Source organism: Gymnogyps californianus, chromosome 14 (assembly GCF_018139145.2).
Source record: "Gymnogyps californianus isolate 813 chromosome 14, ASM1813914v2, whole genome shotgun sequence".
Classification (NCBI taxonomy): Eukaryota; Metazoa; Chordata; class Aves; order Accipitriformes; family Cathartidae; genus Gymnogyps; species Gymnogyps californianus.
The window spans coordinates 14,988,871-15,012,876 of record NC_059484.1 but is presented as its reverse complement, the minus strand read 5'-3'; the positions used below and the strand labels follow the sequence as shown (position 1 = coordinate 15,012,876).

At 62.4% G+C, this 24,006-nt stretch overlaps 2 protein-coding genes across 2 annotated transcripts; both read left to right on the top strand.

The window, feature by feature from the left end:
* Positions 1-1,768: 1,768 nt before the first annotated feature.
* On the top strand, positions 1,769-16,714 carry SYNPO (synaptopodin). The gene is given in 6 exon segments (XM_050905623.1): positions 1,769-1,961; positions 11,220-11,641; positions 11,707-12,096; positions 12,099-13,127; positions 14,418-15,166; positions 15,168-16,714. Coding segments are annotated over 6 exon segments (2,811 nt in total). The 3' UTR covers positions 15,196-16,714.
* Positions 16,715-18,757: 2,043 nt separating this feature from the next.
* MYOZ3 (myozenin 3) lies at positions 18,758-23,509 on the top strand. Its single transcript, XM_050905629.1, has 6 exons — positions 18,758-18,787; positions 19,188-19,352; positions 19,627-19,701; positions 19,802-19,949; positions 20,237-20,408; positions 23,347-23,509. The coding sequence occupies exons 1-6, from the start codon at positions 18,758-18,760 to the stop codon at positions 23,507-23,509; spliced, it is 753 nt and encodes a 250-aa protein (XP_050761586.1).
* Positions 23,510-24,006: the final 497 nt, after the last annotated feature.

Below are 24,006 nucleotides of genomic sequence, written 5' to 3'. Positions count from 1 at the left end.
TCAGGTGAGCAAGGCAGGAGGAAGGATTTCAGAAAGGGCAGAAGGTTTCCTTTGGGCATTCTCAAAAAACATGCAACCTTGCATTTGGGAAATGCCCGAGAGCCTGTTCGGCAGCAAAGCTTTCACTGGCTGTTTTCAAATCTGCCTTTGTTTCCAAAATAACCTTGCTAAGGACAGGAAAAGTTTTGCAGACGAGCTGTGCGAGCCCCAGATGAAGCTGCAGGGTGTATTCCTGCCTGAGCTCAACCTGTGGCGTTGACCTGGTGCATTTTCTTATTTCACTGAAAAACCTTGCAATAACTCAGGGAGGGTTTGGGTCGAGCGGAAACCTCTTTTCCTCCTGGGCTGGCTGTTAGGCTGGGAAATCCATCACAGTCCGTGTGCCACGAGCTCTGTGGGTCTCCCAGCAGCAGTGATGCTCAGTGGGCACTTCCCTGGGACCCAGCCTTGCAGCGGGGCTGGGCGACGCTGCGCTGAGCGGCTGCGGAGGACTCATGGCACAGGAATTTCCCCCGTATGCTGTAACCCGTATCCTGTCCCGGGAACGATGACATCCCCCTCTCCCAGCTGATACCTCGCCTCTCGGCTGTGTCAGTGTGTGCGTTCGTCATTCAGCAGGATTTATGCTTGGCAGAAGGGAAGCGGGTCTGTCTGCGCTTGTCCCGGCGCCGCGTGAGTCACTCAATGGTTAAACACAGCTTTGTTAGCTGGATGCTGGGAATTTTGCTTTCCAGCGGGATGGAGGTGGGAGCCAGGGCGCCTGCTAACCCTGAGCAAACCCCATCCACAGGGAACGGGCTTCTTCCCTGAACGCTCCCACCTCCTGAGCAGCAACCATCCCCCAGTGCTGGCCACAAACGGGTGTCCGCAGCCGTGTCTGGGCTGCAAAAGCAAAGGGAGCCAAGCACCGGGCTCCAGCCCTGGGTGCTGTCCCCAGGGTGAGGACAGATGGGCAAGGGTGCTGGGGCGGTGAGCGTGGCGTTGGGGGGGCTGCTGGGGTGGGGGGCATTTACAAAAGAGCTGTTAGGGAGTGTTTGCATCTCGGGGGTCCTTCCTTGTGGGGAGCGGTGCTGGACCTGGAGTCCAGGCTGGGGACACTGCGAGCCGCTCCTCTGGCTGCAGCCAGAGGAAATCAATGCATGCACAAGCATCCTCAATGCTCCCCCTTCCCTTTGCACAGGTCTTTAGATGCTGCTCCTCTGCCCGCCTAGACAAGAGAGATTCCTGCAAAATCCTCCTTGGTGACGTGTGTCCTCCAGGCAAATCCCTGCGGCTGGGTCTCCGAAAGCTGCCTGCTCCCGTGGCATCGCGCCTGGTCCTCCTGCCTGCAAGAGGAGTAAAGCTGGGCTCGTGCCCAGCACGTGGCCATCTTCCCTCTCGGACGCTGCCCATGCTCTGAGGGATGCTGCCGGGGAGGAGGCAGCCCCCTGGCCATGCGGAGCGGGTTTGAAAGGCCGTGGCGTGCCAGCGAAGGAAAGTAGCAAAGATGCTGAAGGCAAGGCTCCGGCAGCCCTGCCTGCAAACCCAGGCCGGCTGCCCCACACCTGGTGAGGCTGCGCAAAACCCGTTTGTCTGTGGGACGGTCAAGGGGGACACCGAGGGGGACACTGGCTGTTGGCAGGAGAGGGGGAGCAGAGGGGGGCAGAGGTGCCCTCAGCTCCGGGATGCTCCAACCCCCAAGACAGTCGAGCGGGAGGGATGGACGGGGCCATCAGGAGGGAAAGCGAGCGGGAGCTGCTGGCGGGAGCCTGGGGGGCTCAACGGGGACATGCCACGTCCCTCGTTGGATGACAGCAGCCTGGCCTTGGTGGCTGAGCCTGCACTCCCCCCAAAATGCCCCGGCTCTGCCCCAGAGCTGCCCCCTGCAGCAGCCAGCCCCACGGCCGACCCCAGCCAGGAGTGGAAAGTGGTGAAGATTCAACGGGTCCTCATCAACCCAGCCGGCGAGCTGAGGAAAGCAGGTAAGAGAAACCCCCTTCAGCCACTGTCCCCCACCCCGAAAAGCGCTGCCGTGCTCCTGGGGCCGGGGCTGCCGTGGCCCAGCATGGCGGTGGGAACGCCCGGCTCTTCCCAGGGCAGGACCTCTGCTGGGTTAGAGGTCCCAGGCTCCCGGCCGAGCCGCTGGGACTTTTTTAGCTTGAGATGATCTCTCTGGCCTTAAAAATAAGGAGGAATCTGTGGCTTTTCTCGGGAGGGGAGTGGGAAGGCAGCGGCAGATTCCTGCGGTCTCCAAGAGCTCAACTGAACCCCAAGCAGGACACGAGTGGGGTGGGCTTCCCAGCCCTCACCCTGGCCTTGGGGCTTGGCAGGACCCTGCCAAAACGGGGGTGATCAGGGCCAGCTCCTGGGGTGCTTGCCTGGGACAGGGACGCCTCTCCCCAGTCGGTCGGGGCAGGGATGGCCAAGCATTCCTTACGTGGCTTGGGGCCATCTCTCTTTCAGCCCCTGGTTTAAAAATTAAGCGCTTTATTTCAGGCCGGTTGGTTCCTACAATGTTCTCTGCCATCGCCTCGCTTCACAGCCCCGTTTCACAGCCGTTCCCCTCTGTGACTGTCCCCTTGGCCACGGTGACACAAATACAGGCACATATCTAGGGTTACCACGGACCTCCCCACCTGGGGGACATGCTCCCGCAGGATTAGACCCATCCTCTTACAGGCATCGGACCCATTTTTAAACCCCGCTTCCACCCTTCTTTCTATTTTGCTCCTGCCCAGCTGTTATCTCAGCTGCCATGTGGCGCCGAGGCAGGTGTGCCACTGTCCCCATGGGACGGCATTATCGGATGCTGCCGCTCTGCTCAGAGCCTGGTTTTCCCAAAGCAGCCCCCAGGATGGGGAGGGACAGGACCGGCTGGGGATGCTCGACATGAACCTGGTGTCCAGAATCTGTCCCCCTCCTTTTTGGGGTGTCAGACATCCTCAAAGCCAGCGGCTCCCCGGACGGGATGAGGGCTGGGAAGCTCAGCCAAGCTCCTTGGCTCACTGCTGCCGCAGCAGCTCCCCCGGCCGTACGGGCGTCGTGTTTCAGGGCTCAGCACACAAACCAGATGGACCCAAATAGTCTTCCCATTTCTCACTCTGCTCTGGGATGGCAGATCTGCAGCGGGGAAAGGTCAGGCCTGACTCTGTCCAGGCTCAGCATTTTCCTAACCCGAGCCGCCATCCAGCACTTTTGCTGCCAGCCTGGAATTTTAAAGTAACTCAACAGGTTTGTTGGAAAGAGTTTGTCTGTCCCATTTCCTCCCCCTCCAAGTGAGATCACCACCAGCCGCTGCCTGCGGGACCCGTCAGACTTTCCAGAGCCTCCGGGCAGGATGTCGCTAAGGGTCCTGAGCGCCGGCAGCAGCGCCGGGACCTTGCAAAAACCCTGCAGGTTTGCGAAGGAGAGGTTTGGTTCAGAGCAGGGCTGGTGGCAGAGGAGGGAGGGAAGGGCAGGTCCCAGTGCCGGTGGCATTGCGGCTGCCTCTGCAGCAGGGTGTTTGCACGAGCATCCCTGGGAGGTGTCGGGGGTTTGCTCCTCTTCTCCTTAGCTGGCTGGGGGTACAGGAACCCCTGCCCCATGCAGCTCCTGCAAGAGAAAGGGGTACATCCATCCACACCCAAAATCGTGCAGAGGTGGCCCTGAGAGCGGGAGTCAAGCGGGTGCCCCCCCCAAGCGGTGCAGACCCACCCAGGCAGCACCTCCCAGGTGCCCCTTTGGTACCCGTCCAGCAGCCCAAGGCCAGGCTGGCTGCTCCCAAATATCCGGCACAGCGGCCCGGGCTGGTTGGCACCTCTCGGGGCAGGCTGGGGAGCGCAGCAGCCCCAGGTAGAGGCAGCGGCTGGGAGATGCAGGAGGCAGGACTGGTTTCTCTGTCTGGTGTGCAAATAAACGGAAGGTTTCACTCCCTGGGGGCTGCCGAGCCAGCACCAGTCTCCCTCAAAAACCAGAAAAGCACAAAAAAGCAAAGAGGGGCAGGAAGAAACGAAATCAGAAAGGCAAAAAATAAGGCCAAGAGCTTATCCTGCGGTGTGGACAGACGCGGGAAGGGGGTGAGGCTGGTCCCACCCGCAGCGGTGCCCAGGAGCTCTGCAGCCCCAGCAGGAGCGGGGTGGTGGAGGTGGGAGGTGATGCTGGCTCCCCAGGAATCATCTCGCTCAGGGCTGTTGTCCCCCCATCACTGGGAGCCGACCCCCCCTCGCAGAGGGCTTTTGGTGCTCTTTCCAGGGGGTCCCCAGGGTGGTGACACCAGTGCTGGATTTTTGCCCAGCTCCAAGTGCCCCAACTCTTTAGGCACTGGGGAAACCGGCAGCACTGGGAGGCCCCGCGTCCCCGCCAGCGTCTGAAACGTAAGGTGCTGCGGGTCCCCAGCAGTGCTGGGAGGAGGGAAAGGGGGTGAGGGGTGGGGTAAGAGGGACGCTCAGGGCTGGGGTAAGGGGGTGCGCAGAGCTGGGTAAGGGGGATGTGCAGGGCTGGGAAAGGGAGATGCCCCAGGATGGAATGAGGGGATGCGCAGGGCTGGGAAAGGGGGATGCACAGGGCTGGGTAAGGGGGATGCCCCGGGCTGGGCAAGGGGATGCCCGGGCTGCTCTCAGCCCGGCAGCGGGCTCAGGGCAGACCCAGCCGGGACGGGAAGCGGCGGAGCAGGGCCGCCGGGGGCAGCTGGGGCTGCGGAGCGGCTGCCGGTGCCGCCGGGGAGGGGGACCCGTCCCGTCCGGTCGGTCGGGCGGGGCGGGCAGGGGCAGGGCCGGCGGGACCCACCACCCCCCGGCCCCGGCCCCCGCCCGCCGCCCCCCCCGGGCCCCGCTCCGAGGGCGGAGCTGCCGCAACTTTCCTGCCCGCCGCCTCCTCCCCGGTGCAGTCGGGCTGCGAGGGGCGGCGGCGGCACCGGCACCGGCACCGGCACCGCGGGTAGGGCCGGGGCTGGGGAGGTGGCGGCTGCCCCCGGGCGGGGCTGCGGGGCTGGGGGTGTCGGGGGGGGTGGTGGGGCAGCCGGCCCGGGGGGGGGCCGGGACAGGGACTGGGGGGGGCCGGGGGGTGCCAGTGCAGAAGCGGGGGGATGGGTGGGAGAGCAGAGGGCGTGCAAGGGGTGTGCTGGGATCTGGGGATGCAGGGGGCTGGCAGTGCACGGGGGGGGGGGCTGGGGTGCATGGGGGTCCGGGGGTGCTCGCTCAGCACCCCCCGTGGGGTGCTGATGGTGGGTGAAGGGCAGGCGAGTGGAGCCGCACACAGCCCGGAGGGGAGACGAGGGCTGAGCGGGGTTTCTCTCTCGGTAAATTAGGCGGACGAGTGTTGGTTCCCTCTGCCCACACCCGGGGGTCCGGTGCGGGGCGTGGGAGGCACAGCAGGGGGGCATGGGGGGATGTGGGGGTCCCCCCCGGGGCTCGGCAGGGTCACACCTCCCAGCTCTGCAGAGCGTCTTCCCAAGCAATGTCCCCTGTCCCCCACGACGGGGACATGATCTCCCCTGGCCGTGCCACCCGGCTCTGGAGGCACGAGGTCTGTCCCTCCAGCTTGGCAGCCAGCGGGACGGATCCCTTACGGGTTGTGCAAGGGACAGGCGAAGGCCTCGTTTCGTTCCGCTCCCCTTGCCGCTCAGTCCATCCGATGGGGCCGAGCCGAGCCAGATGACCTTCTCTCACCAGGCCAGCACCTCCAGCTCATGGCACCAGCCCGGTGGGGCTGTCGCCAGAGCCCCGGCAGCCCGGGATGTGTCACGGCAAGTCCAAGCACCGACGGGCGCAGGGGGGCTGGGACTCACTTGCCAGGCAGGATGGGGTCCCCGTGGTACCCGGCCATGGGATGGGCTGGCTCTGCTGCGCGCCGGGCAGATGGATGGCAGGGCAGCCTGGAGGAGGTCTGCCCGGCTCCAGCCTCCTTTTGCAAAGCTAAAAGCTTAATTCTGGCTGGCTGGGGGAAGGTGCTGCCTCCACTTCTGTGGTAGCAGCAGCCTCTTCTTCCCCAGCGTGGATGCATGCAGGGCTGGGGCTGCTCGCTGCATCCCCTTGGCTTGGCATGCCCTGGGGAAGCGGGGCTGGGGCAGGGCAGCCAGCCCCCATTAAAATTTAAACCCCCTCCAGCCCCTTCTCTTACTCCCCCTGGGTGGGAGATGGGTGCCCCAGGGCTTGCTGCTTGGAGACTGCGGGGCCATTTTTGGCAGGATTTGGGTGCTGAGTGCCAGTCAAGGCAGGGGCACGGCTGCAAGCTGGGAGGAACATGGGGAGGCAAACAGCTCCAAATCCAGCAAAGCCCTTGCAAACAGAGCGCAGGGAAAACTTGCAAGCGCATCGAATTTTCTCGCTGTGCCAGATTTTGTCACTGGCAAAGGCGCCCGCGAGGAGAGGCCCAGCACGGTGCGTCCTGCCAGGAAGGCGAGGTTGCTCCCACCACGGTACCCACCGCTTGAGCCGGGGCTTTTCGGGTCTGCAGAGACAGCATGGATAAAAACTTCAAGGAGGTTTTTATATCTGGGGTATAGGAGGGTTGGAAGCTGGGAATGAGGCAGAAAATAGTCATATTTTTATCCATATGTTTGAATCGTATCTGTTTCTAGCTAGCTCGACTGCCTGTCTGTGCTACCCTCCTTGTTTTCCTAGCAGCAGATTATTTGGGATAACTCTGGGAGCTGGAGGGAAGCGCAGACTTAAATGTGTGCGAGTTAGTGCGCATTGTAAAAAATCCTGCACAGCTGTAGTTGGGGCAAAAGGCCAGTTGGCTTCTCTGCCAAAAAACCTGCTTACATTTCCTCGGTGTCCAAAGCCCTCAATGTTTGGGTGAAAACACCGGATCCCCCCCTCCCCAGCACCGCCCGGCTGTAGATGTGCGTTCGGGTTCGTGGCAGGGAGGTGGCACGGCAGCAGCGTGTGTCCCCTGGAGAGATGGGGTTTCTCTCCGTTTAATGCTGGGTTTTGCCGGTGGGATTTTGCCAGTAAGAGGCACCATTTGGGTTGACTTGCCGCCGCCCAAGAAATGGTCAGAAAGGGGGAAAAGTGCCTGCGCGTTACGGATAGCGGCTGCTGCACTGTGCGAAGGTGGATTTGGGGTTTCTGGTCCATGCTCTGCCTGGCCCTGGACAGCCCTGGGGCCGGTCGGTGGCCCAGTGGGACATCCTGAGCATCCTCCTGCGAGCCAGCCAAGGTGGGCTGCAGCGTTGGGATGGCCAAGCGTCCGACCCAGGAGCAGGCTAGGGATAGATTTTGGAGTCACCTGCCAGCCTTAAGTCCAAGATTTCACATGGCCTGTTGCATCCCGGCCGGCCCCACCGGGACTCTGGTACCTCTTGGCTTCTCTGTACAAGGACTTCTCACCACCACGCCTGGTGCTCGCAGCCACCCACACCTGCAAGGTGACAGCTTCCAAGTCGCTGTTTTTCTTCTTGTGACATCCCGGCCACGTCAAGACCAGCAACTTCCACTGAATCGGTCAGCTCAGAGGGCCCTGGGGTATCTCCCCTCCCTGCAATTTGGGGCCAAATCCTCGTCTCATTCCAGCTCTTGGAGTCCATGTCAGGGCAGGGCGGGCCACAAGCAGGGTCTGATACATCCTTCATCGTCATTTGGGGTTGGATGGTGACTCCAGCCTTTGCTGGCTGGACTTCAGATGCTCTGCAGTAGCGCTCTGCAGGGGGACCCATCCTTTGCATGGAAAGCTGAGCTGGAAGGAATTTTTTTTTTCCCATCGGGCCAGGAGGGGAGAGCAACAAAAATGCCTTTCATCACCCTCATCATCCTCGCTCTGGAGGAGAGAGCACAGTATGTGCTGCAGGAAGGATGACTGATAGCTTGGTAAGAAGCTGTCAAGCTCTGCGCTTGGGGGATGTTGCTGGAAGTCACCCCTGGAGCAACGGGAAACCTATGGAGCAAGTGCCTATATAAATATATAGATAGAGATCTATAGCTTCTCTGGCCAGAGCTGAAGTGCATTGCATCGAAATAGCACCCGGTGGCCGGTGGCCGGCTGCTCATGTGTGCTGGGAGTCCAGCAGTCCTGCGGGGCACAGGGAGCATCTCCTTCCCCGGCATCCCTGGACCGTGGGGCTGGGGGCTGCCAGGGGACCCCCCAACACGGAGATGCGGCAGCGGAGATGGCCGGTGGAGCTGGATTCATTGTTCTTGGAAGAAGCCAGGACATTTGGAGAGGGGAGACGTTTCCTTCCCGAAGGGCAGCGTGGTGGCGAGCCGGTGCACGGCATGGGGAGGAAGGAAGGAAGAGTGGAAGAGCGCGAGAAGAGCCGGTCACCCTTTGGATTTTGGACTGGACTTCTGTTAATGGGCGGAAGCCAGTTTCCAGTGCTGCACGAGCCCCGGCACCCTCGGCCGTGCATAGTTTTGCTTTCGCCTCCTCCCATGCTGCTCGGGCTGCCTTCAGCCCCGTGCCCCTCCTCCTCCTCCTCCCCAGCACCTGGACATTTTCAGCGCATTGAGCTCCCTCCTGTCTGCCTGGGGCCGGGGGAAAGCACCCAGCCAGAGCCCACCCGAGGCTCCCCGGCTGGCAGGGGATGGTGGGGAAGGATGAAGAGATGTTCCCTGCGGCCAGGAGGGGAGCGAGGGGTGCAGGAGCCACGCGGGGTGACGGGGTCCCTCTGGCCACTGTGGCAGATGGCTAAAGACTCTCGCATCAGGTCAAGAAAACCTCATCCCGCGGCTCAGGCTGGAGCAGAGAGGGGAGGGAGGTGGTCCCTGTCCTTTGGCTGGGGATGGCGTGTCACCCTCGGTCGAGCGATGATGAGGCACGTTTGCAATAGTGCCTGCAGAGCCAGGTTGCAGGGCTGCAGGGTCCGTCTGTCCATCCGTCCGTCCACCGGGCTGTGTGCAGCTGGGCAAGCAGGGTGGTGTACAGGGTTGTTCTCTGCAATTTCCTCTGGCCCGCCGGAGGCTTTGGTGCTCTCCATCTGTGTGATAAACATTGGATCTGAAGAGCAATTATTACCCCCAGCATCCCCATTAGTATCCTGAGGGATTAATTTCCAGTGGGCTGGGGTGGAGCAGCCTGGGAATGGCGGGTAGCAGGTGGGCAGGGGCAGAGGGGCTGCTGGAAGAGCGTAGGGGATGGAGGTCCGCAAGGCGATGCTGGGAGCAAATGCCAAGCGGAGGATTTCAGGCAGGAGGCTCCCACCCGGCAGCACCCCCTGGCCCGGAGGGATGCCTGTGCCCAGGGCAGCAGCAAGGAATGGGGATACCTGGGGGTAAAACCCCGGGGGACAAATCCCGGTGCTGGTCCTGGCTACACGGGAATGTATCCGGCGGCTAGTCCAAGCAAGAACGGGCTGGCCAAGAGCTGAGTCATCCCTCCAGCATGGAGGAGATCCCCCAGGGCCCCTCAGTTGCTGTTAAAAAGCAGTAGCAAGAGCGAGAGGCTGCGAAATGGCTCCGCCGAGAGCTCAGCTTCTTAGGCGGCCTCGGCCTCCGAGGAAGCGGGGATGCTCAGCTTGGAGCACAAAATTCGCAGACATCTGGAGCCTGTGGCTTGTTTCTCAACGGCTCCTTGGCCGTATTTCTCCTCTGTTTCGGAGATAAAGGCGGCGAGGGTGACCCCGTGGAGTGGGAGCCGTGGTGCTGGCCGCCCTCCAGCCAGCCCGGCCGGAGGAAACCACGGCCCCGCTCTGTGCTGCCGCCAAAGCAAATAGAAATGGGGCATTAAACAATGCCGGCGCTAACCGGGGGAGATGTTGGCCGCCGGCATCGCCGCTGCAGACGGGCTCCTTGTCTCCAGGAGAGAGTTTCCACTGGCATCTCTGCCTGCTCTCCCCCATGCCCAGCCAAAACACTCCTGTCAGGCAGCCTGAAGGCTTCATCCACCCTCCTCCTCCTCCTCTCCGGCCCCTCCGGGAAGGCAGGGCCATCCTGCACGCCTTGGCGGTGCTGGGGCCAGGGCAGGGACTTGCTGGGTGCTGAGGGAGGTGGGAGGGATGAAGGGTGAGGAAGCGGAGATACCCAGCTTGCAGCAGCCCTCCTGCTTTACCCTGGGCTCGCTGGAAGGATTTGGCTTAGTCATCCATCCCTTCCCTCGCTGGTAGGCTGAGCCACTGCTGAAAATATCCTGGAAGGCTCCCAAGCAGCACAGAAGGCAAGAAAATGAGAAACACATGAAGGAAGGGAAGAAGGGAAGGGATGGGAAAGGAAGGGGAGTGGGTACTGGCGGCGCCCGGGGGAGCGGGGCTTGGGGCAGGCAGCCCTGGCCACCCACCTCCCTGCCGGGGCTGGAGCGGGGACACCACATCACAGCCATCCCGGCAGCGCCTTTGGGGAAGGGGCTGCACCCTTGGTGGGTGCTGGGGTGACGCTGATGCTCTGCACTGGTGTCTGTCCCCCAGCAGTGGCCTCGGCAGGGCCAGGGACACTGCCCTTCCCGCCAGAGCTTCAGGGCGAGCTCGTAGGAAATCGCTCACCCTGAGAAAATGCGTTCCCGGCAGCTCCACATCCTTTTGGCCTTCGGGAAGGGCTGGCGCCCTGACCTTTTGGCCAGCACACGAGAAGCCCAGCAGCACTCCGGCTGCTTGCCGCGGGGCTTTCGGTGGGCTTTTAGCACTTTGCTTTTAGCACTTGCATAGACTCCCAAGGCATGAGGTTGGCTCCTTGCTGTGGGCTGTGTCTGTGTCCGGTGGGTCAGGATCTGCACAGCCTCTGTCAGCTGCTGCCATCTCGTGTTGCTCCATAAATCAGTCCCCAGATGGGGCTGGCCACCGGCCTTGCCATGAGGTTGTAGCGAGCTGGCATCTCCCTGCTGATGCTGGGTTTGCTTTCCTGCCCGCTCGGGGCTGATCGTGCTGGGATTTGGGGTGAAGGGCCGGGGGACACGCGCTGGCCCCTTCCCTGCCTGCTGCCTCTTCGAGCCGGGGCCCAAAACCATGTGAGCTGCAACCTGAGACCTGCCGAAGCCCTTGGAGAAATTCCTTTCCCATACGGTCACCGCGGTGGGAGCGAGGAGCCCAGCCGAAATACTGGGTAGGATGGGAGGAAAGGTCCTGAGTGCTCCTGGGTGTCCCCTGGGCTTTGCTGTCTGTCCATCCCGGCTCAGCATCTCAGCAGGGGCTGTGCTGGGTCCCCATCACCCCTGGACTGCAATATCCCCCCTGTGTACCCCAGCCCTGGAGCATCCCTCCTGCCTTCCTCCAGCTGCTGGGGAAGGGGTTGGGATGCCGGGGATACCTGGAGGAAGGGCTGCTCATCCTGGGCAGGGAGGGCTGAGATCCCACATCCCCGCTGAGTACCCCTAACCCCCTTCTCCCCTCCGTCCAGGTCTCTCCCGCAGCGCCAGCCTCTCCGAGAAGGAGCTGAAGGAGGCGAAGGCGCGGAGTCGGAGGATTGCGGCACAGCTCACCACGGCGCCCGGCCCCAGCTCCAAGGGCGTCCTGCTCTTCAACCGCCGCAAGCAGCGCGTTGACGGGCTCGCCGGGGCCGGGCATGGCGGGGGGCTGCCGCTGAGCCCCACGCCCCGGCCTTGGCAAGCAGCCATGGAGGAGGGCGAGGGGCAGGGGACGAAGTCGGAGCCTGACCAGCTCGGCACCTCAGGAGAGGGGCTGCGGGCGAATGCCTCCCCGTGCCGGGAGCCGCCTGCTGAAGCCCAGCAGGTCCCGCTTAGCATCTACCTGAAGGAGAACATGGCATCGGCTGCCACCAACGGCGTGCAGGAGCGGGTGGCCAGCGGGATGGAGAGTGGGGCGGGGGGCTCGGGGATGTGGGAGCCCCTGCGGGGCTGAGCACAGCAGCTCTTGCCCTGCCGCAGAGCCCCAAGGAGGGGAAGAATGGTGAGGTGCCCGGCAAGGTGCCCGGCAAGGTGCCCAGCGCACCAGCGGGGACGGCCACAGGGACAGCATCCCCGGCCAGCCGGCAGCAGAACGGGACACAGGGCCGGCAGTACTACGAGGTCCATCTCACCCTGGCCAAGCCCAAGCCCGTGAAGAACCGGACGGCCAGACCCTTCGGCATCCAGGCGTCCCCCCTGAGCGGCCAGCCCCCAGAGGGACCCCCTGCCGCTGAGCTGCCCCCGCCACCCACCTACGCGGAGACCCTGAGCAGCCCCCCACCGCTCACCCGCGTCCGCTCACCCCCTGCCTACTCGGCCCTGTACCCACCCCGGGAGCAGAAGATGCTGCCAGGTCCCCCCCTGGGCTGTGGGCAAGCGGACCGAACCCCCTGCCCAAAACGGGGATCCTGGAGGAGTCAGCCGCCCGGAGAGCTGGCAAAAAGTCCATGTTCACCTTCGTTGAGAAGCCAAAGCTGGGCCCCAACCCCGATCTGCTGGATCTGGTTCAGAGCGTGGACAGCAGGAAGAAGCAGAAGGAGCAGGGGGAGCCCAGTGCTGAGGACGAGCCCTTTGACCTTGGGGCCGAAGCTGCCAACTTTGTCCCCAACAGCATGGCCAGGGGCGGGCAGCACCTCCCGCCGGCTGACGATGCTCCGGCGTGGTCCTCCTGCCTCAAGTCTCCCACCGTCCAGCCCAAGCCGAAGCCGCAGCCCAGCCACAACCTCAGTGAAGCGAGAGGGAAGGGGGCTGAGCTCTTCGCCCGCCGGCAATCCAGGATGGAGAAGTTCATCATCGAGGCTCCTTCCCAGCCCGAGCTGCTGCGGTCCCCATCGCCCACCATGTCCCTGCCTCCCTCCTGGAAGTATGATGCCAACGCTTGCCTGTCGCCCATGGTCTCCAGACACCCCTCCAAGAGTCCCTCCAGGCCCTCCAAAACCCCCCCAGCATCTCTCTATGGCAGTAACCTGATGGAGAACGAGGTCTCGCAGAAGGAGCTGGAGATCTCCAAGTACCAGCCCTACCAGCTCCAGTCTTCGCTCTTCATTCTCTCCCCATCCAAGGGGCCAGCGAGGTCCATGCCCCGGGAGATGCCTCCACCCAGACCCTCTCTTCCCGACGCCTACCCCTACCCCCAGCAAACCTCCTGCCCGACCTCTCCGTTGCCTCCTTCCTCCGTTTGGCATCCCCCCGCCGTGCCCAGTGCTGGCCAGACCACCTCCAGCCCCTTCCCCGGCGCCGCTGGGGCTCTGCCCCTGACTCACGGCAGCCGTGCTGGTCCCGGAGCCCCGACCGAGGTGCTGCTGGCCTCCCCGTGCCGCCTGCTGCCGCCCCGAGCAAAGGGAGGCTTCCAGGCGCCCCGGCCCTCCTACTCTACCAGGAATGCCGGCATCGAGCCGCAGGTGTGGAAACCTTCTTTTTACTACAAGTAGCAGTGGTGGAGAGAAAAACGCGGGGGTTTTAGGCTTCCCTCCGCCAGCCGAGTCCTCCCTAACTGCTCATGGGTGTGCCAAAAGCCGAACCAACCACAAAAAAGGGGGAAAAAGAAAAGGAAATAGAAAAAAGAAGTAGCTGGGAGGCTGCAGTGCCGGGATGAGGGCGAGCCCCCGGTGTAATGGGAGCCGAGGGGTCCCGGGGAGGTGGCAAGAGTCGGGACCATAGAACCCGCAGGATCCCAAAGAGCGTCAGGAACCTGCCTGTCCCGCGGGGCCACCGGCGCTTTCTCTCTTCTCTCACCTGGAAACTGTATGGAGCATCACATCTCTGGCTCCGTCCTTTCCTCGCCTCCTGCCTTTCCAGCTCTTGTAGCCGGCAGCTGCCAGCTCTGCCTGCTCACCTGCAGCCCTTCTGTCCTGCCGGCTCCTATCGGCCTCCTACCAAAGCAAACCCGGAGGGGACACACTGCCTTTCTGCCTCACTGTGCCTGCTCCTGTCTCTTTTGCTGCTCCTTCAGGATCTGTCCTCGTTTGCTTCCACACTGCAGAGGAAGAGCCACATCTCCGGGGGAACGGCAGAGCTCCACGATGCCGGGACCGGGGACACCACGGGGTCCCTGTCCCTCCCCACGCTCAGTGCCAGAGCTGGGGATGGGCAGTGCTGCTTGGCATGGCCGGGAGCGAGGGATGTGCCGGGCAGAGGAGGGCAGGCGAGGGCAGGGCCGCTTGGTGATGCCCAGCCTGATGCTCATGGTCCGGCCATGTCTCTGCCCATCCGTCGCTCCCACTGCTCTCCCCGTGGTAACAAGTTGCCTTTCAACTGTGCTTTTATTTCTCCTGGTTTTTTTTTCCCTCTCTCTGAATACATTCTCTGCGCTGTCAGACCTGGCTCTTCTCTTTCCTGCTGGCTGGGGAGCAGCTGCCGGGCGATGGACCCCCAGGGCGGCACAGGGGGGTCTCCATGCATCGCCCGGAGGGAGGCTTTAGGAAGCTGCAGATAGTGAGAGGTCTTGGGTCATATTTTGGGCAAGGGTGATTAATTGCAGGCTCAGCCTGCCCCGACCTCCTTGGCTGGTGAGGGGGTGCAGAGGCAAATGCATTTTTGGGGAGCCCTTGCAGGGGGCGCAATGCACGAGGATGCATTCCCAGTTCCCGCGGGGCTGAGCCAGCACGAAGCTTGCCCGGCACCAATCCTGCCCCTGTCCCTTCATCTTCCCGAGTGGTGCCAGCACTAACCCGCTCTCTGTCCCCCTCCAGGAAAGGCGGCCGTCCCTCCCCGCCTCACCCACCTGGACGCCCCGGCTGACGCGGCGCCCGGGCAGCCTGGACGGCTGGGCCAGCCCGGCCTCGGTTCCCGAGCTGGACGAGGGACCCCCCACGTCCCCTCCGTGGAGCGAGAGGTCCCTGTCCCCGCTTCGGCAGGACACCGACCCCCGGGCCAGCCGGCAGATGCAAGCGCGGCTCGCCAGGAACATCATCAACGCTGCCCGGAGGAAGAGCTCCTCTCCCAAAGCCGTGGGGCCGGAGGGCTCCCGGCCTTTCACCCCCATCCCTGCCGGCCCCCCCAGCCTGCCCCAGTCCCCCCGGCCAGCGCGGCCGGAGAGCTCCAGAACCCCGGCACTGCAGGCTGCCAGCAGCGTGCTGGGGAGCCTGGGCAGCCCCTCGCCCACCCACAAAAGCCCCCTGCGATCACCCCGGGCAGATGGCCCCCAATTTTGTGCCTCCCCCGGGATGCCCCGAGCCGCCTGGGCAGAGGGTCGCCAGCTCCTGCTGCCACCCAGCATGTCCTCTTGCCCTGTCCCCAGCCTTTCCCCCAGCCCCAAGAGCCCCCTGCCATCCCCCGTGGTGGGCGGGCGGTCCTCGGCCAAGCGCTGCACCTCCCGGTCCCCGACGGACTCGGACGTCTCCCTCGACTCCGAAGACTCGGGGGCCAAAAGCCCGGGCATCCACAGCTTCAACCTCTGCCCCCGGGGCTGGACCAGCAGCCTGCGGCTGAAGCCGGGGGGCTCCCTCGGGGGCCTCCTGCACCTCCTAGAAGAGCCAGCCCTGGCCGGGCCACCCTCTCCCTGGCCCCACCAGTCCAGGCGATGCCACCCGCTGATCCCCCACTGGGAACACCCCAACCCTCGGGGCTGAGATCCCCAAAAACCGGCATCCCTACTCCCTGGCAGAGCTGCCGTGGCCCCTCGGCATGCCAGCAGGGTCAGGTGCCTCCCGCCTGCCCGCCATCCCATGGCCCCACTCTATTTTTACCACCCTAACCTTTCGGGGCAGGACTGCATGGTCAGCAGGCAGAGCAGGCAGAACAGGCAGCGGGGGGAGCCAGCCCCCAGCACGCCCCCTCCCTCCGCAGCCCCTGGCCACCAGCCGGCCCCGTGCCACATAGCCAGGATGGGGATGGGCTCGGTGGTCCCCTGCGAGCCCCCTGTCCCCAGTGCCGAGGTGTCACCCCAGGGTGTCACCGCAGCTCTGCTTTCCTGGGGTGGCACAGCCAGTGCTGCTGCCGCCGGGTCACGGCGCACCCGGTGAGGGGTGGGCAGCACCGAGCAGGTGCCATGGGCACCTCTCCCAGCCTCTCCCAGCCTCCAGATCTGGCTGGTTTCAATTGAAACCAGATTTTGGGGAGGAAAAGTTAATTTTTTATTCCAGCCCCCCAGTTCTTCATTGTCTTTTTTTTTTTCCTTCTGACCCTTCCCAAAGAAATTCCCCATGTCCTTCCCTGGTGACCAGAAAGAGAGCCAAAGTTATTTATTGCCACGTCAAGGGGACCATTTACAGGTGCCCTCCCGCCCTGCACGGGCAAAGAGGGACAGCCCCATCCTGTACCCTGTCACTGTCCCCATCCCCAGGCTCACCCCATCCCTGTCCCCACCCCTGCGGGATGGAGGGACACACGGGGACCAGCAGGCGCTGGGTGGGAGGAGGTGGGGGGGGGCGAAGGAAGCGGTACAGGTTGCAGAGGGTTTGAAGGAGGTGTCGGTGCAGGAGGCGATGCTCAGAGTGTCTCGGGGATGAGCTGGTGTCCCCACAGGGAGCCCTGCAAGGGCTGGGGGGGTGGGCAGAGGCCCCCCGAGGGCAGCAGTGTCAGAAGGAGATTTGGGAGGGGTGATGGGGAGAGGAGGGTGTCAGGGTGGATACAGTTATGTGGCAGAGCCTGGGGAGAGCAGTGGGTGCCCAGGAGGGCAATGGGTCCCCAAAGCACTTGTCCCCACCCAGGGGTGAGCAGGAGCCAGTTGGGGTGCCAGGAGATGCTACGGCAGTGACCGCAGCCGCCCACCCAGAGCACAGGGCCTTGGTGCCGGTAAGACCAGCACCGAGAAAGGAGGATGTGTTTGGGCTGCCAGGGCTCTGGCACGTTCCCTGTTCAGGGAGCCGCCATCACCCCTTCCCTTTCCCCGGGACACGCTGTTGGAGCCAGCCCATCCCTGTTGCCTGGGATCCCCCTGCCCTGCAGCCTGCCCTTCCCAGGACACAGACCCCCCTCGCTCCACCAGCCACCACGACCCGCCTTCGCCACATAGTTGTATACCCAACTCAGAAATAAACTGCCGTTATCCCACCCAGCCTGGCCTGCCTGGCTCCGATCCGTCCCCAAGGTGGCCTGGGCACACGTGGCAGATGGCACCTCCTGCTGCTGCTGCATGGCCACCATCCTGGTCCCCAAGGGTCAGCCCTGCTCCATGCCAGGGTGATGGCATCGCGGTCCCCGAGGGTCAGCCCTGCTCCGTGCCGGGGTGATGGCATCGCAGCCTCCGAGGGTCAGCCCTGCTCCGTGCTGGGGTGATGGCATTGCAGCCCCCAAGGGTCAGCCCTGCTCCGTGCCGGGGTGATGGCATCGCGGTCCCCGAGGGTCAGCCCTGCTCCGTGCTGGGGTGATGGCATCGCAGCCCCCAAGGGTCAGCCCTGCTCCGTGCTGGGGTGATGGCATCGCGGTCCCTGAGGGTCAGCCCTGCTCCGTGCTGGGGTGATGGCATTGCAGCCCCCAAGGGTCAGCCCTGCTCCATGCCAGGGTGATGGCATCGCGGTCCCCGAGGGTCAGCCCTGCTCCGTGCCGGGGTGATGGCATCGCAGTCCCCGAGGGTCAGCCCTGCTCCGTGCCGGGGTGATGGCATCGCAGCCCCCGAGGGTCAGCCCTGCTCCGTGCTGGGGTGATGGCATCGCGGTCCCGAGGGTCAGCCCTGCTCCGTGCCGGGGTGATGGCATCGCGGTCCCTGAGGGTCAGCCCTGCTCCGTGCTGGGGTGATGGCATTGCAGCCCCCAAGGGTCAGCCCTGCTCCGTGCCAGGGGTGATGGCATTGCGGTCCCCGAGGGTCAGCCCTGCTCCGTGCCGGGGTGATGGCATCGCGGTCCCCGAGGGTCAGCCCTGCTCCGCCCCTTTCTCAGCCAGAAATAACTGCTGTCCCGCAGCCGGACCTTGGCATCTGGGCTGGAGCCCAGCACGGGTTGGGGCGAGCGGCAGGGAGCCCGGGGGTGCTGCAGAGGGCCAGCCGGGGCCACCGAGCGCTGGTGGCTGCAGCTTGGCTTCGGCCTCAGTCCCAGCACAGCAGGAGAGCATCTTCGGTCCCCGGCGTCTGGAGCGTCCCCTGGCCAGGTAGGGCTGGGGTCAGTGGGTGGGTGGGTGCACGGGGCTTGGGGACATCCCAGCCTTGACAGTGGGGACATTGCCACAATGGGGGTCAGGGTATGGTCTCCCTGGAGGGGGGGTCGAGGGAAGGACAGGGCGCAGGTCCCATGCTCGCCGTGCAGATGGTTAACGTTAAACTCAGAGCTGGCAGGGAGCTGCGTGCCGGGCACCCACAGCCCTGCAGGGACCCCCTGCTCTCCAGGGCTCTCAGGGGAAGGTGCACAGCCTCAGCCCGAGCCGAGGGACGTGAGATGCAGCAAACAGGGCCAAGCCTTGTACTTGCTCAGCTGAACATCCCAGCCGCATGGGAGGGTGCTGCTGTGGGTGGGCAGCCCAGGGGGCTCAGACCAGAGCTGGTCTCCAGCCACCTCCCCGCGATGAAGCTGGAAGCTAAGGAGCAACCCAGCCCCGTAAGTGGGGACAGTGACCCCACGCCCCGTCTTGCTGCTGGCTGGGCTCGCCAGCTCCCCGGCAGGGTCAGGGTTGCAGCCCCCGCACCCTCAGGGCCAGTGGCCGAAAATAGCTCTGCTGAGGCGGAGGTGCTGGCAGGGGGGCAGCCAGGGCCCCTGCTCGCCCGGCAGGCTGCAGGCAGCGGGTGCTGCTCCGAGGGGGCTCAGGACACGAGGACACCAGTTTGCTGCAGGCAAGGACAGAACTGGGGACATTTGCTGCCCTAAAGAAAGGCAGAGAGGAAAGACAACATGCAGGGGCTGAGGGGTGGCATGCTTTGGACATTTCCCTACATCTGTTGAAGGGAATGGAGAGTAGCGTGGGGATGATGCTGGCCAGGGGAGGTGTTCAGGGATGGTGCTGTCTGGGGGAGATGCTGAGCCAAAGCCTGGCCTCTCCCTGTGGCACACCTGGGGCTGATGTGTCCCCGTGCTTGGTGTCACCCTGGGGCTGCCTCTCTCTTTCAGCCGGGCAGGATCCGTCCCCCTCCCACAGAGCTGCCCCAGGAGCGCTGCAGCAAGTGATGACCATCATGAGGCCGGGCCCTGAAGATGGTAAGGGGGGCTCAGGGGGTGCCACCAGTCCCAGGGCAGTGCTGCCTGCCCTGCCTAGGGGCCAGACCCAGCTGTGGCTGAGGCCACTGGCCCCGCTCCCCAGGGCCTCTGTGCCTGCTTTCTTGGTCCCCTCTTGCACTACAGCCCCAAGGGGCAGCAATTGCGTGTTGAAGGCTGGAGGGGTCCATGCATGGGGGCAGGAGAGGCTGTTTGAGCCTCTGGAGCTGAGATAACTCCCTGACAATTCCCCTCACCGAGGAAACGCCGGTCGCAGGCACAGCTCCCGGCGCGGGCGCATGGTCGAGCCGTGCGACAGGGACCCTGGTGAGGGGGCACTTGCACTGGGCAGGGGTCCCCCCAGCACTGCAGCAGCCTCAGCTGTGGCTGTGCTCTCCCCTGGCCTCCCCAGTGCCCCGGCTGGACCTGGGTAAGAAGGTGAGCGTGGCGCAGGACCTGATGATCGAGGAGCTCTCCCTGCCAAACAACCGCGGCTCCCAGCTCTTCCAGCAGCGCCAGAGGCGGATGCAGCGCTTCATCTTTGAGCATCCCAGCGGCTACAGGGAGGTGGGTCAGCAGCTCATCCCCCGGCTCCGAGTGGGACAGCCCTTCCCCGGCTCTCGCAGCCTTTGCAGGGAAGCGATTCCTGGCGGAGCTGGGGGTCTCTCAGCAGGGCAGCCACGCTCAGCTGCCTGCTACGCCGAGATGAAGGGAGAGGAGAGATGGCTTGGTGGGCTGGGCATGGAGATGGGCAAGCATCAGGTTCAGCATCCACCGAAGAGCAAGGTGCTGGCGCCGGTCCCCGTCTGCACACACTAACCCCTCTCTTCACCTCCTGCAGCTCCCAGGGCAGGGGGCAGGTGGCTCACACCGCACCGAGAAAGGTGACCCAGAGGGAACGCCAAACGAGTGGACGGTGAGTAGGTGGAGGAAGCTCCGAGGTGCTTTCGACAGCCTCCTGAGTCCCAACCGGGGCAGGGGGAGCTCCCCGTGCCTGCTGACTCTCCCCTCCGCAGGCAGGGGAGGACGCTGGGGGCCAGCAGAGTTATCACTCCGAGCTCCACGTGGCAGCATCACCCCAGGGCGGCCCCCCTGAAGTGCCCAAGAAGACAGAGAAAGTCTTGCAGATGAGCAAAGTCCTCAACCCCGACGCTCTGGCCCCGGGTAAATGCCACCTACACCCCAAAGCCGACATCGTTGTAATCTCAGTAATGTGGGGCTGGAGGCAGCAAGCTGCTGCCTGCCGAGGGGTCCTCCCCAGAACCCTCCCCTAGAGTTTTTATATATATAAATATATATTTATGTTATATATATGTAATCCTACCCCCAGCAGCAGGTCCTCCGTGGCCATGTGAAGGCAGGGCTGTTCCCAGCCCCTTCTCCCCTGCTTGGCACGTTGCCCCAGCCCGGTTGTGGCCACGGCAGCCCATGCTGTCTCCCCCCCTGTGCAGGGTACTCGGGTCCCCTCAAAGAAGTCCCCCCAGAGAAGTTCAACATCACTGCCATCCCCAAGGGCTACCGATCCCCGTGGCAGGAGCTCCTCAGTGACAAGGACAATGCTGTGCATGGCGAGAACCAGCCGCCCGTGAGACCCTCTCCATGGGACTTCACGAGCTTCAACAGGTAACACTGGCCGAGGAGCAGGCACCGCCAGCCTGTCCATCCCTTGGCTAAAGCCCTTCAGCCTCAAGAAGCCCCTACCATCCTGCCAGGGAAACACAACGGTCCATGCCCTCTTTATACACCACGGGAGAGCAGCAAGGGCTTGGGTTGCTCTTTTCCTGCTCAGGAGCAACTCTGTGGCTCCTCTGCAAAGGTCCCTGCCTCCAGCAGCTCCCCAGATCTCCTCTCAGTTCCACCACCAGGCTTGCGCAGCCTTAGGCAGCTTGATCTCAGTGGGTAGCCTCAGGGATGAAATCTGGGAGGAATAATTCTCATGCACGTGATGCTGGAGAAGGAATTGCTGCTGTTCCCAGCCAGGCTCAGCTCTGGGCTGGGTGGAGGAACAGCACAGACACTGCCAAGTCTCTCTCCTAATTTCCTGAAGGTATCCAAGCTGCTGCTGGAAGCTGTGGGGGTATAAGGTTAATCTTCCCACAAGGTGCTAAGAGGTCACCAGATTCCTTCCAAACACCTGCTTGAGTTTGAAGTCTCCAGGCTGGGGAGTTTCTGGTGGCTCAGCCTGGCAAGCTCCATGCCCTGCGGCTGCTTCCAATGGAGCACGGCTGCTGTGCCTCCTCGCACCTCCAAATTACACTGGAGTTGAGGCTGGGACCCTGGAGTGGAGACTGCCAAGGAAAATCTGCTTTCCGGAAAGGTGCTTGGTGGGGATTCAGGAGATGGAGATCTGGTGGTAGCAAAGCACCAGCAGCCCAAGGTAGAACAATGAGAACTGAACTTTTAAGCTGAACATCATCCCAGGGAATCTGCAAACCAAGGTTCTGGCTCTCCTCCTCACTGAAAGCCTCTTTCATGAGGATGAAAGTACGTTAGCCTCAGTGGCCTGGCCAAAGTCATCTTCCAGCAGGCAAGCTCCCACTGCAACTCCCTACCGGGACACAGCACTGCTCCCCATCAGACCATCTGCCATGGTGCTGGGCCTCTGCAGATGGCAGCTTTCCTGAGCCCGCACCGGGGTTGGATTTGAGTCGTGGGGGACAGAACTGCTGCGCTTTGAAGGCGTGGCAGAAGCGGCTGCAGGGGACTGCAACCCCTCCGCGTGGGAACGGCGTCCCAAAGGGCAGAGATCAGCCCGACCGCCGGCGGAGCTGAGATGCTGCTGCCACCGTCCCTTTGCCGCTCTCCTCTCCCTCAGCCCTGGGGCTTTGCCGTGGAGCCTGGCGAGGTGCACAGCACACGGCTGCTGCACACTCACCCCCCCGCCCATGTTTCCCCTCCCACACCAGTGAAAGCGTGATAGCGCACTGGTCTGCGCTGGAGTGGGGCTGAGGGAGAGAGGGAGGAGGTGGCGGGGTTAACAGAAGGGACAAGAACCCTTCGGCAGCCACGGACAAGCGTGGGGAAGCCAAGGAGCTGCGTTAGCTCTTCCCTCAGGGTCTCCTTCCCAGTTACTCAGCCATCTTGAGCTTTCCTGGAGCGGTAACATCCGAGGAGGTGCCGTAGGGGGAGAACAAGGAGCTGCTGCAGACACTTGGCTCTTTTCTTTCAACATTTAGCCATGTTCCTGCCTCAGTATTTATTTATGGACAGGGACTGAAGCAAGGGCATGTTTCTGAATAATGCTTTACCCTGTACCATTTCTCCCCTCTCACATGCTGCCTTTCTATTTAAAGTCTTGAACTGTTATTTAATACAGATGGATGCTAATTTAACACCAAGCCTCTCGCCACCTCCTCTAATTCTTCACTGAGGCATGAAGATTCAGAGAGCCAATCTGCTTTTAACTGGGCTTTTCATGATCTTCCAAGCTGTTGGCTTTTAAATCACTTCTCAGTTCATCAAATACCAAACTGCAGAAAAACAAGCTTTTTGGAACAAATCGGCTAGTGAAAAGACAGCTGTCTTGCCTAAAGCTAGGTGAATCCCAGCACAGCTCACGTGGGTCACAGGGCAAGGGCAAGTTCACCATCTCAACAGCAACTGCGTTAAAGCAGACTGATTTATTCCCAACTTTAAACGTTCAGCCTGTGATGCAAAGACCTTCGGCCACCTTGCTAAGGTGTGCTGCCTTAGAGAGTGAAAACCAAGCTTTGAGAAGGACTGTCTTTTCCCAGAAGGGAGAAAGTTTCTGGAACAAACCTCTCTCATTTACCTTTCCCCCCCTTATTTCTCCTCACTGTTGCAAAACAGTGCCACGTTACTCATGTTCGAGCAGCGCTTCCCAAAGCAAACATTCCCAGCTATGCCTCATTGATAGCTCAGCCTCCGTGTGCTGCTCCAAAACCAACATTCTTGGCTTTTCGGGAGCTGGCACTCTCTTCCCCGGTCCCTTTCCGCATTTCTCCAGAAAGGGATGACAGCTCTTGCCCCCGCACTGCTCCTCCTGTTAGTCATAGTTCAAGAGAAGCTGTCCCAAAAGGCAGACTGGAGCCGGGGCCAAGAGAAAGACATTTGCCTGCACATGTGCTAGAGCGATCAGGAGGCAGCACTATTAGCAGAACACATTAGCTGCGGACGAGTCACTTTAAAGACCAGGGGGTTTGTCACCATCACCTGCTCTTTTAATCTAACCCCTTTCACACGCAGCACACCTCTACTGCTGTTGGCGGAGCCCGTCAAAAGAGACTTCAGTAAAGGTAACAACACGCTTCCTCCGTCCCCTGCACAGCCACTGACACTCAGGCACCAAACCCCACTCTCCAGGCCTGCCAAAGCTTGAGTTCAGGTTGGCTCTGTACAAGAGAATCACCTCGCTGGGCTAGCAGAGTCTCTAACGGCATCCTGGGGAGGAAGATGAGGGTTGTCATTTGCTACAGGCATTGCTAGGTTGCTGCTGGGCTCAGAGTTAGTAAATCCAGACCTGCTTTTTCTATCAATCACCCTTACAACGTGCGCAACCTCTCCTCGTGACGTGCTAAGTCTGCTTTTTCTCGTGCCGCAGAACTCCCACCCCGTTTGACAGAGCACTGGTCAGCGACCTGTTCTCTGTGCCTGCCGTGGAGCTGGACAAGCTGAGCGTTCTGGAGGTGATTTCCCACAGACCCAACTTCAACAGAGTGCCACAAGGTTGGGTGCGGATTCTACCAGAGAGCGATGAGCTGTAGCATGCGCGCTCCCTTCCCCATCGCCACGGATGCTTTTCTCGCTAGACTTCAACATACTTCGCACGGTAGGGGAGAGGGGAGTTAAGTATTCTTCATGAAAGCTAAGCTAGTGGTCTCGGGTCGTCATCTTCTTCAACGGGATTTGAACAAGCTCAGGTCTGGGACCATTTTGAATTCCCCTCGTACCAGCCATTGTCACAAGGGCATTTAGTGCTAAGCTAACCAGCCGAGTTCTCGTCATTAATGCAAGCAGATCCCTGTCAGCTCCCGTACAAAACATCCCATACAGCCTGTCCTCTTCCCTGCCTCGTGGAAAATGGCAGGACCGCCAGCTGCAACACACTAAGCTGTCTCGCTGCTTCTTCACCGACACACAAGATGTGCTCCGACAGCTGGTGCCTTTGCAGAGAAATTCCATCTTCAGGACAACTCTACATCTGTCATTCCGGTCAGGATGGCGAGAGGAGGCGATAATTGAAGAGCAGCAGCAAAACAAG

What these genes read in the sequence shown, in the direction of transcription:
- MYOZ3 (XM_050905629.1), top strand. Translation starts at nt 18,758, where the DNA reads ATGACCATCATGAGGCCGGGCCCTGAAGAT. An exon ending in GAACGCCAAACGAGTGGACG is followed by an intron (nt 19,702 to 19,801) that starts GTGAGTAGGTGG and finishes TCCCCTCCGCAG; the next exon opens with GCAGGGGAGGACGCTGGGGG. An exon ending in GACTTCACGAGCTTCAACAG is followed by an intron (nt 20,409 to 23,346) that starts GTAACACTGGCC and finishes CTCGTGCCGCAG; the next exon opens with AACTCCCACCCCGTTTGACA.